At 42.1% G+C, this 16,073-nt stretch overlaps 1 protein-coding gene and 1 long non-coding RNA gene across 2 annotated transcripts in view; both read right to left on the bottom strand.

Annotated features, from left to right (window-relative positions):
* Positions 1 to 481: 481 nt before the first annotated feature.
* On the bottom strand, positions 482 to 1,645 carry LOC125690998 (uncharacterized). Its single transcript, XR_007375869.1, has 3 exons — positions 1,558 to 1,645; positions 1,338 to 1,469; positions 482 to 927 (listed from the first exon to the last, which is right to left on the bottom strand). It is a non-coding gene; the product is annotated as an uncharacterized LOC125690998 (long non-coding RNA).
* Positions 1,646 to 12,765: 11,120 nt separating this feature from the next.
* The window catches only part of RAMP3 (receptor activity modifying protein 3), a 42,165-nt gene continuing 38,857 nt past the window's right edge, over positions 12,766 to 16,073 (bottom strand). The window contains exon 4 of the mRNA XM_048939412.1: positions 12,766 to 14,982. Coding sequence (XP_048795369.1) covers positions 14,727 to 14,982 — 256 coding nt within the window. The 3' untranslated portion in view covers positions 12,766 to 14,726. The remainder of the gene's footprint in view (positions 14,983 to 16,073) is intronic.

Below are 16,073 nucleotides of genomic sequence, written 5' to 3'. Positions count from 1 at the left end.
ATTCACAACTGAGGCCAGGGTCTGCTGCAGGGCATTCTGACCACGGGCACCACAGCTGAACTGCTTTAATAACAGCTAGTATTCGATATTGAAAATCAATGACAGAAGCCATTCCCAGAACACCACTGTGGGAAACGCAGTGGCAGAGAAGAAAGAATCCATATTTCCCCGAACCACTGCTCCAGGGAACAAAGGAAAAAAAAAAGAGAGAGAAATATAAATGTATTTTATATGCTACCTGTTTGAAGGCATGTACTACTCTCGCATTAAAAGCATTAAAGAAAAAAAAATGCACAGAGTAATATCCTCCAAAAGTATTTGCATTTGGTCTGGGCAGCAAATGACACAGCTCTGCATCACAAAGAACTGAAGTCATGAGCACCAAGCTCCTAAGCTTCAGCCAAACCAACCAAACGCGCCTATGGACAGGCAGCATCCTTAAGAAGGACAGCCAGTAAAAATGTCAAACAAAGCACCCGATTCTCAGCCTTCTTGTTCCTTTCTGAAAATACAGAGGTGTCTGTGTAAGCTCCACCTCTAGCCCGTAAAGCCCAAGCTCGCAGTCTGATGGAAGCCCAAGAAAAGGTTGGGTTATTACAGTGAATTCCCAAAAGGACTGACTTTTCCTCGCCCCAAGTCTCAGTTCTTTTACACATGCATGGTATCTCTCACAGGTCACCTGGTGGTCTTCTGATGAAGGCCAGATTCCTTTTCTCGCTGTGCACTCTTTGACCGGGATCAAGCTGAAGGATGCTTGACTCACTCCAGCCAGTCGTCTTACCAGCTACAACTCCAGAATTCCATCCACCAATCTGCTGCTGCTTTGTTAATTTGTGGCTTTATTGTCCAGCATGCTACCCTGCATTCCAGAGACAGGATAGCTAACAACGTTGTTTGGAGAAACAGCAGACCTTCTTCCGTTGCCACCTGTTAAACACAACACAATAATGAAGGCGCTGCCCCACACGTGCGGGGGCTGCACCCTGTGCACATTGCTCTCACGAGTGGCTCCGTAGCGAGACACCAGGGGCTGTGAGACACAATGACACAAAGGCTCTTGGTGATCAGGGCGCAGTCGGTACAGCTGGGGAAGTCTGCCTGTTCAGCAGCTCTGGGGAAACTCAGCAAGTGCATGATGCTGCTTACCAGCAGCACTGTAGCTGGTAACAGACAAGGAGAAGGCTGAGGTACTGGACATGTTGCCTCCATCTTCTCTAACTGCTCAGCACATGCCCCTCAAATATTAGATTTGGTAGGTGGGAATTGAGGAAGCAAGGCCAGCCCGGACACCGCCCTCACCATCCCACACTGTGAGCAAAGACCAGGTTCCAGCCCACCTGCAGAACCGGAAATGCAGGAGTCCGTTGGACCCGATGAGACGCATCGCAGAGTCCTAAGGGAGTTTGGTGATGTAGTTGCCAAGCCACTCTCAGTGACATTTGAAAAGTCACGGCACTCAGGTGAAGCCCCTGGTGAATGGAAAAAAGGCAGCATCACACCCATTGTTAAGAAGGGAAGAAAGAATGATCCTGGGAACTACCAACATAGCAGTCTCACCTCTGTGCTGGGAAAGAGCACCGAGCAGATCCTCGTGGAAGTCGCGCTAAAGGCACACCGATGACAGGGAGGTGATACAGGAGAGCAGCATGGCTTCACCAAGGGCAAATCCTGCTTGACCAACCCAGCGGCTGCCTACAATGGTGTCACAGCATCAGCAGACAAGCGAAGAGCCACTGATGTCATCTACCAGGACTTCAGTAAGGCCTTTGACACAACATCCCACAACATCCTTCTCTCCAAATTGGAAAGATACGGATCCAATGGGTGGGCTGTTCTGTGGACAGAGAACCATATGCAGGATCGAGTCCAGAGAGCGGCGGTCAGTGGCTCCATGTCCGAACGGCGATGGGTGACGAGCGGTGTCCCAAAGGGGTCTGTGCTGGGGCTGGGACTCTTCCATATCTTCATCAGTGACATCAGCGGCGGGCTCGAGCCACCCTCAGAAAATTTGCTGACGACACCAAGCTGTGGGGAGCAGCGACACTGCAGAGGGACGGGCTGCCAGCCAGAGGGACCCAGATGGGCACGAGCAATAGGCACAGACAAACCTCACCAGGCTCAACAAATCCAGGTGCAGCGTCTTGCACCTGGGACAAGAGAACCCCTGCTACCAATATGTGCTGGGGGATTAAAGGACTGAGCATAGGCCTGTCCCAAAACACCTGGGACAGCAAGCTGGACGTGAGCAGCAAAGTGCCCTCCTAGCCCAGAAAACCAGCCGCATCCTGGGCTGCATCAAAAGATGCGTGGTCAGCAGGTGAAGAGAGGTGATCCTGCCCCTGTGCTCTATGCTGGTGAGACCTCACCTGCAGTGCTGTGTCTGGATGTGGATGTCCACAGTGCAGGACAGACATGGGTCCAGATGGGGCCTGTCAATGGAATCCTGTAAATTATAAAGTTCTGTTGCAGTTGAGATCAGCCATTCAGTCAGAAGGGATATCGGGATCAGGGTTGCAGCTGCTGTTAGATACCATTGTGACATCAGGACTGCTAATGTTTGACTGGCAGCAGACGGCCAGGATAGTCTTAACGCTGGCACAGTGTACAGTGTGGGAGCAACAGGTGAGGACTCAGGCGGACGATTATTATACAAGCACAGATGGCTATTGCTAAAGACAGAATGGCTGCTAAGCCTTTGCCTGTATGGCACCAAAAAATGGAGGGACTTAAACAAATTCGACAAAGAAGAATTTCTTCAGACTATTCCCCTTCGCCCTCCCTCCCACCCCCGCCTCTGCCCCCCGCTGCAGAAAGCAGCCCTGGTCCGGATTCAATCTGCAGCTCTGACCCCACCCCTGACCACAAAGAGGAGAAATTGCAACCTTCACCATCGCTGCTGCCCTTGGCCCTGCCCTGACGCTCATCCTGCTCCTGCCTTCAGCTCCGTCCACGTCGCTCACCGTTCTCTCTCCCTCCACTCCACCCCCAAAGCTCGCTGTGCCGTTCCGCCCTCCGCCCTGTTCATGTCTCCTGCTGTTGCATCTCAGCAGCCCGCATGTCACTTGGTTGAAAACAATAATGGACCTGCAGGTACTTCTAAGGCTACATTAACTTTCCTCCAAGAATGGGGGGTTAGACATCTTACAGGCATTCCTCATTCTCCCACTGGACAAGCTATCATTGAGCATACTCATCTAACATTGAAATCTATTCTTAATAAACAAAAAGGGGAATACGGGAGACACCCCACGAGAAAGATTATGGGCTGGCCCTACGTGGATTCCAGCACGATACGTTCAGCCTCATCTCAAGACAGAAAATAGCATCCAACCTTTATAATGACTGGGATTGTGTGCTTCTTATTTATTGGTATTGCTTTGTAACTTGTTATATTGCAAATAAGTAACAGTAGTAGTGGTATGGTATAGTGGGTGATTTTCCTGTGTTATCAATATAGTCTCAAGAATTAGAGTTATTAGGCGTTAGCTAGTTTGTTGTGTTCTTCTTTTATTTTAGTAGTAGATAGAATGTGAATTAAACAGGATTTAATGTTACCAGTGCTGTATTGTATGGGAATAGCTCTTTTGATGTATTAGTAACGCTCCAGTTATGATGCTGTCAACCTATCAATTAGTTTTTCTAGATTTGCAAAGACAAAACTGGAAAGAAGACCTAGGCAAAGGCGCACGCTAAGAGAGCTAACCTTGATAGTTCATTATGTTTTGCAAGCAGGTGTTCTGCTTGGGCTCTGTATCACGCACTGGCCATGCAGATGCAGCGTACAAATGGAAAATACCTTTTGGACCCTGAGAAGAATAAAGCGGGAGAGAATCTGTGATGGGTGAGAGAGGAAAGTGCACCTTGAAGCAGGGGACGCCCTGCTGGCACTGCCTATCACATTCACCACCACCATGTGTTTGTTCTTTTTATTAGTTTAACAGTACTTCTTGTCATTATGCTATGTTTGTCTTTCTAACATTTCGAGTATTGTCAACCAAGGCCTTGATTGAGCTATAATGATTATGTTATTAATATAATTAGTGTTACGATTCTGCACAACGACAGCTGTAGACAAGGACTAACCTTTTTCAACGGATCCAGCATATCTGCACCTCAACGCACTATTCTTGTACTAATGACTATGAGAAATAACAGTAGAAAGTAGGGGACACGATAGCTTGGCATAGAGAGGGGGGAGATGTGGGCGGTGCTCAGTATGGGTGGTACATGGGCTAAGGTGGGTGGCAGTTACAGGGGGGGTTCTGGGTGGTGCTTAACAGGTCACGGGCTCACGGGGCAGTCGCGTGTCACGGTATACAGGCAGTTGTTGCACAGCACTAAATTCAGCACTTGAGCCACATCCTATGGCGTGCGTCTCTCATGTCCCTGTGCCGGGTGGGGGTGCAGACAGACGGGCGCTGATAAGGTGTTGTGGACTGGGCTGTAATTGCATGGGGGTCTGCAACAACAGGACAAGATTTCTCACCTGCTTGTCAAGCAACAACAAAGCACACAATCTCCTTTTGTGTCCCACAGCTCATTATTCCTTTATTTAAACCTCCTGTGTTGTCAGTCCTGGTTATGTTTTTGCATACCTACAGGGATGCTGAGAGAGAAACGACTGAGGTGCCACCAGCAGGGGGAGAACGCTTCTTGGCAGCTTTTTGCCTTGTGTTTGACTACAGATACTTTTAAAAAAAAGTGAAATGTTTAAAAACATAGTAAAAATTCTATCTGACTCTTAGCAAGTGGGTATAATGTTGGTGCTCGTGCTTTTCTGCATAGTGGGAGGTGTCATCCACTTAATGTCACACAGCAGACAACCTTTATGTTCACATCTGTTTTACACACAGCAGCAGCAGAGGTTCTCAGAGATGTTTGAGCCTCGTGTTTCATTTCTGTAGGAAGTTTTTTTAATAATGAAGGGGAGAAATTGATCGGTGGATCCACAGAAGGGGGAAAACTAGCAGGTACATTGCAGGAATTCAGACAGGCAGACAGATGTCTGCAGCTCATGCAGGTAAAGCCTGCGTGTGGTAGACTCAAGTGGTGTTGAGGCTCCCATCAGTTCAGTTGTATTTCTCCAAACCACATAAATCTTTCTGTCTGTTGGAAAAGAAGGAAACTTCATTGTTAATAGCAGCTCTACAAAGGTACTATTAAGAAAAAAAAAGAGGGAAAAGTTATATTGGTAATTCAAGGTCGTTGCAGCCGCAGTCGCTCTTGATAATCCAGACTACATCTGAACAGCCTCTCGTTTCTCCCTGTGGTTCAGACTAAACTGTTCATTACAATTTTTTGTGCATTACTAAAAAAAAAAAAAAAAAAAAAAAGAGAGAGAAATGGTAGCTCTTCACATTCTGTAGCAAAAGACCTGAGTAGGGGGTAAACACAGGTTAAACCAAGTTCTTTAGATTGAAGGGCAGCTGCCCAAAAGCACACTGGAGCTCTGCATGGGTTCGTTCGGCCATATTCCCCATCATGTAAAGACAATTTGAGCCTTGTTTTTTTTCAACTCAGAGGTTTGTGAGGCAAATTGAACCTTAAAAACATAATTAGCCAGGGGCTGAACATTTAATCTTAAATTCTGAGTCTTGATTTAAACCTTAGGAGGGAAGTGTGCTGCAACTCCTTGCTCACAGAGATGGATGTGCTTTGTGGTTTTCGCTACCAGAGAGGAAAACAGCTCAAAGCCTCAAACACACACTGATTTTTGGCAAATTGGAGCCGTCAAGAACAAAGTGCCTGGGTGGGTGCTGGGGATAAATGAGGAAACCTTAAAAAAAGGTGGCTCCTGCCACTCCTCTGTGCATGTGCTGAAGTTTCCCCATCCCGTGCTTTGCCTCCCACCCTGCTGCTCCTCTGGGGAATAGGGGCCATTCTGAAGTCTAAGCTTACAGTAGATGTGAAGTAGAATGTCATGCTTTGCTTTGAGATTTGCTAGGCTTGAAGTCTTTCAGCTTTTATTACAATGTTCTATGAATTACTGAAAACCACTCTAGTGTGGTTGCATGTGTTTCAAATTATGTAAAATTGTAAATGTAATTACAGAATTCCAATGTACCCTGAAGATGATCTCCAGTTTGGTCCATCTCTCGTTAGGTCTGTAATTTCTTACACCTCCTCTTGATAAAAATATTCTTCTAAGTATTTTTCAGTTTCCCATACCAGCAAGGTAAATAAATTTAAGACAGACTGTTATCACTAATAGAGAAAGCCATTAGTTCTAATGCCTATTCCAGACAGCTGAGCACACTGAGACAGAGCATTGGTCAAAAAGAGGTGTTTAAGGCTCTGCATAAGCCAGGCTCCACCCCTTCTGGTCACAGGTGAATTGCCTTCATCTGTGCTTCCTCACCTTACTCAGCGCTCGCCTCAGGTGATCAGTCAGAGGTTCGGGCGTATTCAATAGTTCCCATACATCTAGTTAAGTTACGGTTCTGGGAGAAGAACAAAATTAATAACATACCAATGTTATAGCAGTCCACTGCTATAAAATGTAACAAGGCAGGATCCACTCAAACCTGACAGCAGAAGGTGTAGAAATAAGGGAAAGAATCTTCCCATTTTCTCCACAATAATCTTTCCAGCTGTAACACCAACTGTAACATATGGGTACTGTGTTCTAGGTTTTCAGGGGCAGGGAGCAGAAGATTATTTCATTGCCAAGTTGGGGTCCTACCCAATTATCAGTGCCCATAATTTGGATCCTAATCAAGGAGGCCATGTCAGTAGCATCTTCAGGGCACTGGGTCTGCTATCTCTGAGCTTTCATTCAGGTCTCACAGGGTTTCACAGTCTCTTTCTCCACCCCTGCATGGTCTGAGAGTCTGCCTTCAGAGCAGCCTTAGGACTATTATTAGAGCATTCACTAAGGCCTGCCACTGTTGGACTATCTGGCAGGCGGAATCACCGCTCAAGCTGTTTTCTTCTGCCCGGTGTTGTGTCATTGTACCAGTGAAATGAGACCATTGATCACTCTCGATGACTTGAGGTGCTCCATAGGTGGCCATCAGCTTGGTGAGTCCCTTGTCAATATTTGCCTGGTTTGCTCTTGGCACTAGATAGGTCTGCATCAGCCCAATTGGTGTGTCAACACAGGTACAGATATATCTCTCCTTCTAGACTAAGGGAAGGGCGCAATGTAATCAACCTGCCATCGCTGGAGAGGATTGTGTCCTCTAGCAAGACGGGCTGCTGTTTCAGACAGCAGTCTCGGTCTCATCCTGAAGCAAGCACTGCAGTCTTGTCATGCCTGGATGGTATCAGGCAGTTGTATGGGCAGCTCCCATGCTTTAGCAGCTGTCCATATTGTCTTTTGTCCTGCACGCTACAGCCTCTGATGTAATCAGCGGGTGATGGTCTCAGTCCTGCTGCATAAACTGACAATATTGTGTGCTATATAATATTAAAATTATATAATATATAATATTATTTAATATTTAATATTTAATATATTATTTTATATATATTTATATATAATTATTATATAATATATATATTATTTAATAATATGTGTGCTATATAATATATGTATTGTTTAGTCTTATCATCTACTGAATACACCGTGTATATCCAGAGACATTTTCCTTCCTCGTGTAATTAAATAAAAATTATTCGTTATTTCAGGTCCTACACTCCATGCAGATGGAGAAGATACACTAATTAATCACCATAACAGAAGCATGAAAAATTACGCTAATAATTTTGACATTCTTATGTTCAGTTAGTGAAAATAAATATTTACAAAATAGATTTATAAGAGCATTTTGCTCAGAGTATTATAGTTTAGTTATTTCAATGTATTTTCAAAATTTTACTTCCAGTACTTCTACTCTGCTGAAGAAGAGTAATTATTCCTAAAGTAATCTATTTTTGCTAGCAATAAATAAATAAATAAATAAATAAATAAATAAATTGTTTAAAGATAGAAAAAAAATGAGAAGAAACTCAGCAAATACACTGCCAACATGACTGTAAAGTTCTGGTATTTAGCCAAGGGCTTTATAAAGTAGCTTTAGTGCTCAGATCAGTTCCTAAAAATAATAAAAATTGCTGGCAAAGTTTTGCACTTTAAAATAATTTGGGAAACAGAGAGTCCAGAAAAGCTGAGATTCACTCACTGCTGACAGGAAAATTAATTGCAATCACCTCATAAATACTGTACTCAAGACAAATCTCTCTTCTTAAGCGGAAATTAATGGAAAGCCATTACTCTCAGTCCTGACAAAGTAACACAGGTTCTGTTTGATGCACATTCTGTAAGATCTCAGTAAACTGTGACTCTTATTATTAATAGTTATCTTTAGAAATGACTGTCAAAATCAAACTCAAGTCTTCCCAAGTGAGTCCTGAAAATCTGCAGGCTGACTCCAGGTAGCCCTAAGCTACACTCCCATTTCAGAGCCCCGTTAGGAATGATAACTCCCTTTGAAATCTGTCCCAGCAGTTTCTTCAGTTCTGCTGGCTCAGAGGCTGTGACCCCATCAAACTCATCTCCAACATTTTGCTCTAGATATGTCCTAAACAACTAATAATCAACAGACAGTGATATCTCTGTTTAAGTAAAGAGAAAGCAGGGCATCTACATACATGTAAAGTTGGCTGGGTTAACAGCTTCATGCCCTACAGAAAGAACAAGTGCTTGGTACTGCAGAAAGTGGTGTAGTTTCATTTCATACTAAGTCTACATTATGGAGCTAGCCAAAGCCTGCATAAACAAATACATAAATAGTTTTATTTTTCTCGTTCTTTTTTTCTCTCTTTATTGAGGTTAAAATTTACTCAGATAGTGAATGATTCATTTTAAAATTATTGTGTAACATGTATCATTTCAGTCAAAAGTGGATATTTACTTGAACTAAATGGCTACAGCTGACCCCAATCTAAGCCTGTTTCTATTCATTTGGAATAAGAATAATTTCATCTGTCATTGTCATTGTCTGTCATTGTTATTGTCAAAACTAGTTCACATACAAATTCCCATGCAAAAAAAAACAAACAAACAAGCAAACAAACAAACAAACAAAAAGACCTGGTTTGTTCAATTCTGATGTAGTGTGTATATTTGTTCTCACAGCAGTTAACCAAATATAAAATACCCCTGTGAAAGCCCTCTTCGCCTCTCTCTGACTAGATCTGTATGCAATGTTGTTACAGAAGCATGACCAGACAGACATGCTTAATCACTTTCATTAGTTCATCTCCCAACAGTGTTTTGGTTCAGATGCTGTGTTCTTGAAGATAGCTGAAACATGCTGAAGATATGAGCCTCCAATGCATTTATGGTCTGGATAAAAAGGTGTGTTTGTGCATCAAATACTGAGTAGATGTACCGTTCACACACAATCGTATACAAATGATTGCACAGTTGAGTCTCCATAGAATAAGCATCAACTGTTGGCCCAGCTGGGAAATATCAGTATGCAGCTCTGTTATAGTCTTGTTAAATGGAAGGAAGAAACAAGAGTCTCTTAAGCTCATGATGGAGACTGTTAGCCTGTCTTTGCTTGTTTTTGAATGATTAAGCCAACTCATTTGTATGAGGTGAGCAATTAATGTACTGCAACTTCACAACATTTAGAAATTGTGCCAGTGGATCTGTGTAATCCTACTCGCTACCTGTATTTACATGCAGTATTCAGTCTCTTTGGTGAGCTTTCCAATAAACAGTTCAGTTCACTTGTGAGCATTAATTTCCTCTACTTTGTATCTGAGGCTACAGTGTGACTACTACTAAGATCCAATTGAAGGAGTCTAGAGAGAATGTCTATTAATTTAATCTAATGAGGTATCTCCTATTCTCATTAGAGAAAATGGCAATCCCAGGTATTCACACAGATTGAGGGAAGACGTCCTTGAGAGAAGCCCTGAGGAAAAAGACTTGGTGGATGAGAGCAGTGCCAGCAGTGTGCATTTGCAGCCTGGAAGCCAACTATGTTCTGGGCTGCATTAAAAGAGGAGTGGCCTGCAATAAGAGGGAGGTGATCGTCCCCCTCTGCTCGGCTCTTGTGAGGCCCCATCTGCAGTGCTGCATCCAGACCTGGGGCTCCAGCACAGGAAGGACGCGGAGCTCTTGGAGCCGGTTTAGAGGAGGCACTGAGATGAGCAGAGAGCTGGAGCAGCTCTCCTGTGAGGAGAGGTTAAGGGAACTGGGCTTGTTTAGCCTGGAGAACAGAAGGCTGTGGGGAGACCTCAAGTACTGGTCCCCAGTACTTGAAGGGAGCGTATAAACAGGAGGGGGAACGGCTGTTTGTGAGGGTGGATGGTGATAGGACAAGGGGAATGGTTTTAAACTGAGACAGGGGAGGTTTAGGTTGGATATTAGGAGGAGGTTTTTCACCCCGAGGGTGGTGATGCACTGGAACAGGTTGCTCAAGGAGGCTGTGGATGCCCCATCCCTGCAGGCATTCAAGGCCAGGCTGGACGTGGCTCTGGGCAGCCTGGGCTGCGGTGGCCCCTGCACATAGCAGGGGATTGGAACTACATGAGCATTGTGCTCCTTTTCAACCCAGGCCGATCTGTGAAAATCAGGTAAGAGAACCTGTTGTTGTGTAGATACAATTCAATCTACAATTCAGATATCTAAATTTAGAAAGAAAATAATATTCCACTCAGAAGGATTTGTTAAGAATTCAGATATCTCTGAATGGCAGATCTCAAAGAATAATTCCAGTTATAACCCTGCCAGACTTGGAGCTTCCCAAACAAACTAGTCATGTGCCCAATAGTCTTGCCTGTATATTTATATTCTTGGGAAATCCTACAAAGACACATCATCTTCAGCCTCACGTGTCAGTCTCCAGCTCAGCAGTCTGGTTATTGCATTAGGAAGACTTTGCAAAAGGTACTAAGTCTAACCTCTCAAAGCCAAGTGGAGCACAGTATCACCCTAATGTGACTCCCAACAATTTAGAGCAGAGTTAGCTCTTACCTAGCTAGCTCTAAGAGGTTCGTGCCTATGCTATGACTACCTAGGATCTGGAAAAAGGGTCTTTTCCCATCTCTATTTCCCAAGTATATTTGGCACAGTTGGTGTTGACCAACATGCTCATCATGCATCATTACTATCTGTGCTCTTTTCAAATTCTCTGCTGAGATTTTACCTAAAGTAGTAGCTACTATGCTCCAGAGCCTCTGATACACTTAGTACACCATTCCTCCTGTACAGAAAATTTGCTTTTTTATCATATCACAGAGCTGTTTTGGGATCTCAACTCATTCTTGCAAAATTCTGTCAGATAACTGGAAATGCAGATTCTTTAATTCACATTAAATAGCTTATGCCATATCCTACAGTACATCTCAGAATTAAACATCACACACTCTTACATATTTCAGTCAGAACACCTCAAGAGCTTAGTTCTTCTTGAATTCAGAAGTAATGGAAGGCTATAATGTCCCTCATCCTCTCAAGTCATCTGAGAAGCAAAGAAGAATTTTTGCTTTCCCATCGAAACTAAGACACTGCAAACTCAGATCAGGATCTCTCAGTCTCTGAATGAGGAACCCTCATATCTTAAGTGATGACAGCTTACAAAAAATAATGTCCATCACTTACTGCATCATTATCTTTGAGTCCTGCTGCTTAGCAAAATTTGTACTTCACGTCAGCTTCAAAATCCAAGCAATTTATTAGACTGAGTACATACCTGCCACCAGGATCCACAGGTGACATTTAGATGTGCAGAGACACTACCACCTACACCAGAGAAAGAGAGGGATTATTCTAAGTTTCATTTCGTGAGGCAGAAGATTTCTGTGATCAACATATCGAAATTCCAGGCCAGACTGAAACATAGAGAGTCTTCTCAATTCAAATGGGAATGCTACATAAAGGTTAAGTAAAGCTTATTTTCAAATCTCCTTTTAGTCTTAGAAGATCACAGATTCTAACCCCAGTCTTGTGTCTCCAAGAATGTGGCTGTCTGATACAGCCTGGTGAAACTCCTTGCTCAGACTCTGGTGTCCCATGGAACTACACGTTTTTGCATATCTTCGTGAATGCAAAAAAATCCCACATGCTACTGAAGTAAAGCTGGCTGACTTTGCTGGCTGCTTGGAAGGTCATCAATTCTCTTCCAACCTACGCATCACTTGGTTTCAACCAGTATACTAATTCTAGGAAGGAAATGCACCAGTTATTTTCTTTCTAGCTTAATCTCTGCTTATTTTCCTCTGAGACTAAATCGTAACAGAAAATTAAATTCCAACTACAAAATGAGCCGGATTCTTAGTCCTAGGTATGATTTTCTTGGAAAAGCAGACTATTGGGAAAAGGTAGATTCACACAGTATTAAAAAACTACTAAATCCCACTAACATAAAGTATAGGTGATGTCAAGGATCCAACAGTTACCATTCTGGCTCCCTATTAATGCACAGAGCAGTTAAAAACTGGGCACTGTGGCTGCTTTTTCCATTATAAACACTAGAATTGCTTCTGAAGACTTAGAGATAAATGCACCAAATTATTGAAATCTTTTTGCACACGCAGTTTCAAACCATCTGCCCTCCTATCAACTATATAAAAAAACAGTGCAATATCCTACTTCAGAGAAGACACACAAACACACAAAAAGATTAAACAACACCCTACCCCCCAGTTCATGCAAGAAAATCCCCTAATCTTTGAATCTTACATTTCTTATGCTCTTTGAAAAGTACACACTAGATTTTATTTTAAATGTGAACAGAATCCATGTAAGTATGACCTTTTTTTAAAGAACTCAAAATGCACACCTACTAGCATGATGTATCAGCTTGAAAGTTTCTTCTCCATCTATTTCCTAGGCCAATCTTTGGAGGGCTCATGCCTTTAAGATGACTAGTTGATCAGTTGAACTTAGTTTGAAACAGACGTCAAGAACTCATAGGAAACACAGCAATAGCTGTTAAAGGAATAGGTTTGCAAAAAAAGCATGAATTTATTTTAATGCAGTTTCCAAATAAATATTTTGCTATTACATTTAAAGTAAAATGAGAAGAAAACTTTATGCAAAATATCAGTAATTGGAAAATTATTTGATTTTAGCCACACAAAATGAGTTGATGAATCTGATGAATCTTTTGGTTCAAATGAATGATCATTTTTGTTTATTACAGGTTTTTGTGGACCAAAACATTTTAATACAGAAATCCTTAGAACACATTTCACACTTCTTTTACAAAGAGTGATTTTCCATTAGCATCAAGAGATTGAACGAATATATTTGGAAAAATACATACGAACTTACGACATTAATCGTAATTATACCATATAAGGTAATTTTTTTTAAAAGCCAGTGTTTTTACCCATTGTGAAAGGGTGTGAACACAAAACAGTGTATCTACACTTGTTATTTATGTACTTACATATAAACATTTTTAATATAGGGAGTGCTTTGATTCATACCTGGTCATTAAACAGCAGACCAGAATCTTAAAAGAGAGAATCTAACTAGGATATGGAATATCATTCCTTTGACATTCCAGCTATTTGCCTGCTTACTGCATAATAAAATGAGCAATTACTTGTAACAGACTTTATTTGCTTATAATGGAAGGGCTTTTGACTGGAAGGTATTTTGTGAAATGAAAAAGAAATTATAATACAAACAAGAAATTTGTTTTATTTTGGGCATATGACATTTATTCAAATTGTTAATTGGGATAGCTTTATAGAATAAGACTTCTGAGTAGATTTTTCTTCTCTTTCCTCCTATGTCTGTTCCAAGTTATGTTCAGACCTCTTTGATATCCATACTTCAATTCCCACACTCTTCACAGGACAAAAAACAAATCGTACAAAATTACCCTCTAAAAGGCACCTCAATCAACATCACACCTTAATATTTATTTGAAGGATGTCACTTGCACAGATCAAAGTGAGAGCAGGGAGTATATAGTGAATTCAAGTCATCAGCTATAATAATAATGAAAGAGAAAAATAAATAGTCTGGTATATGAAAGTTTCTTCCCTTATACTCAATCATTTTCCTCTCACAGACTTTCTGTAAAGTAAGATCTGTATCCTTCCAGAGTTTGTTTGTAAGCCATACAATCTCAGCTATGCTCAAATACATTTCCTAAGCTATTTTATAACACAGCATTACTTTTTCCCATGTTGCACTGGACACATTAATTGTTCTTTGCCGAGACAGTATTTCCAGTTCTTGATAACGTTGTTTTGCACTGACTTCCAGAAGAGCTTGTCGCTTGGTTACACATCCACGTTCCGTTTCTTTGCCAATGGTCTTACATCTGCGTTACAAGGTTCACAGATGAAAACCACAAGAGTTCTGCACAGAAACTCAACAGATAACACCTTACTCACGGATAATGCTACACCGTGTATATGTACATTTACATACAGTTTTGCAAAACCTGGTTTACCAACTAGCTTTACCTATGGGAAAGTAACTTTACCTCTCTTGCAGCCAAGGGGCCCACTTACCTGTGGACTACCTTAATCCTGAGAAATGCCTGTGAATTCTATGGTTATGATACCCGACAACAGTGAAGTCTTTGCACCAGGAACACTGATGACCAACCTCAGAAGCACTGACTTTTGACAGAAGAAAGCAGTTGTTTGTTCACAGAAGCATAATCTCTGTCCCAGCATCTCACAGGTTCCATTTATGCAGATCTGAAATTTTCACGTGGTTTCTTTTTTCATCCTTCTTTCTTAGTTTGTTGGTTTTTTTCCTTGAAGAAGGAAATGCTAAAAATAAAGCCACTGGGAACAACTTACACTAGAATATCACTTCTCTTACTGCACCATACTACCAGCATTATCATGGCACATGTCAATATGACTGGAATCAAGATCAGAGTTACGAGAATTTCATCTGGCGGATCTTCCCAGTGAATGTTGTCCAAAGTACAGTTTGAAAAGTACTGTTTATGAATTCCAGTGATAAAGCTCTCTGCAAGGGGGTTTGGCCAGAAGCAACTTGCATTGTTGGCTTCACGTTCTGTGCACTGGGTAAAGTTATTATAATACCTAGGAAAAGAAGAAAATGAAGTTTCAATTGAACACATAGGTATGTTACGCACACAGAAACAAAAAATGAGTGCTGTGTAGTCAGTGGTTTACAGGCTGGTTCAGCCTGCTTCTGTGACTAATGGGGCAGGGGGACCCATGAACCCATGCCCTGGGAAAGGGAAAAAGGGGAAAGGGTAGGGAGATGAGCCTAAAAACAAAACAGTGTCAGTGATCTGAGGAGGATAGCTAATTTACTAGAAAATATATCCACATGAAAGATAGCACGATATGATACAATATAATGCAATTCAATTGGAATTGAAGCTAAAAAATCAAATAAAATGAAACTGTCCAAAAACCAAAGATCTTACTCTACTGCCGAAAGTGAGATGAGCACATGCACTGCTGGAATGAACAGAAAGGGAAAAAGAGATGTCTCATGAGCTGCAAAGTTTTTATCTTTCCCTCTGAATGGGAAACAGAATTGCAAAGTCCCCTGGAGCATGTGGTTCTTCTCTCCTCAGAAGCAGGTACTCGGAAATCCTGACAGAACTGGAGCACTGACTCTTTAACTCCCAGTACACTACATGGTGTTATGATGTGGAGTACTGATAACAAAAATCATAAAACCGTGATGTATGGGAACTGCTGAATCAGAGCCTGAACCACTGATTGATCACCTGGGGAAAAGAACAGGGTCAGCCCTGCGACCACAGGTGAAGGCAATTTGGCTGTGTGACTGGAAGGGGGGTTGAGCCTGGGCGCACCTCCCAGACCCCATTTAAGGGCTGATTGCAACTGAGTATCATATAAAGATGTGAACACAAATGAACCAAAAATTTTGAGCAAAATATTTATAATCAACACCTCATCCACCACTGGGCATGAGGCTTTGGCAACAGTGATGATGCAATACTAGAACTGAGACACAGCATGCATTACTGTGTAAAAACTTCAGTTCTGTTGCACTCCTAGGCAGCAAGAAGATTATGGGAGAATAAACACAAGGAAGTCCACTTTTAACAACCTTAGTCTTCGACAACCTTCTCAATTCCAGTAAATGCAGAAAAGGAAGTCTTCCCTATTTATGAATGTTCTCAATAGTCATT

The sequence above is a fragment of the Lagopus muta genome, chromosome 3 (assembly GCF_023343835.1).
Source record: "Lagopus muta isolate bLagMut1 chromosome 3, bLagMut1 primary, whole genome shotgun sequence".
NCBI classification, from domain to species: domain Eukaryota; kingdom Metazoa; phylum Chordata; class Aves; order Galliformes; family Phasianidae; genus Lagopus; species Lagopus muta.
Note: the sequence above shows the minus strand (reverse complement) of the source record. Positions and strands in the feature narration are given on the sequence as shown.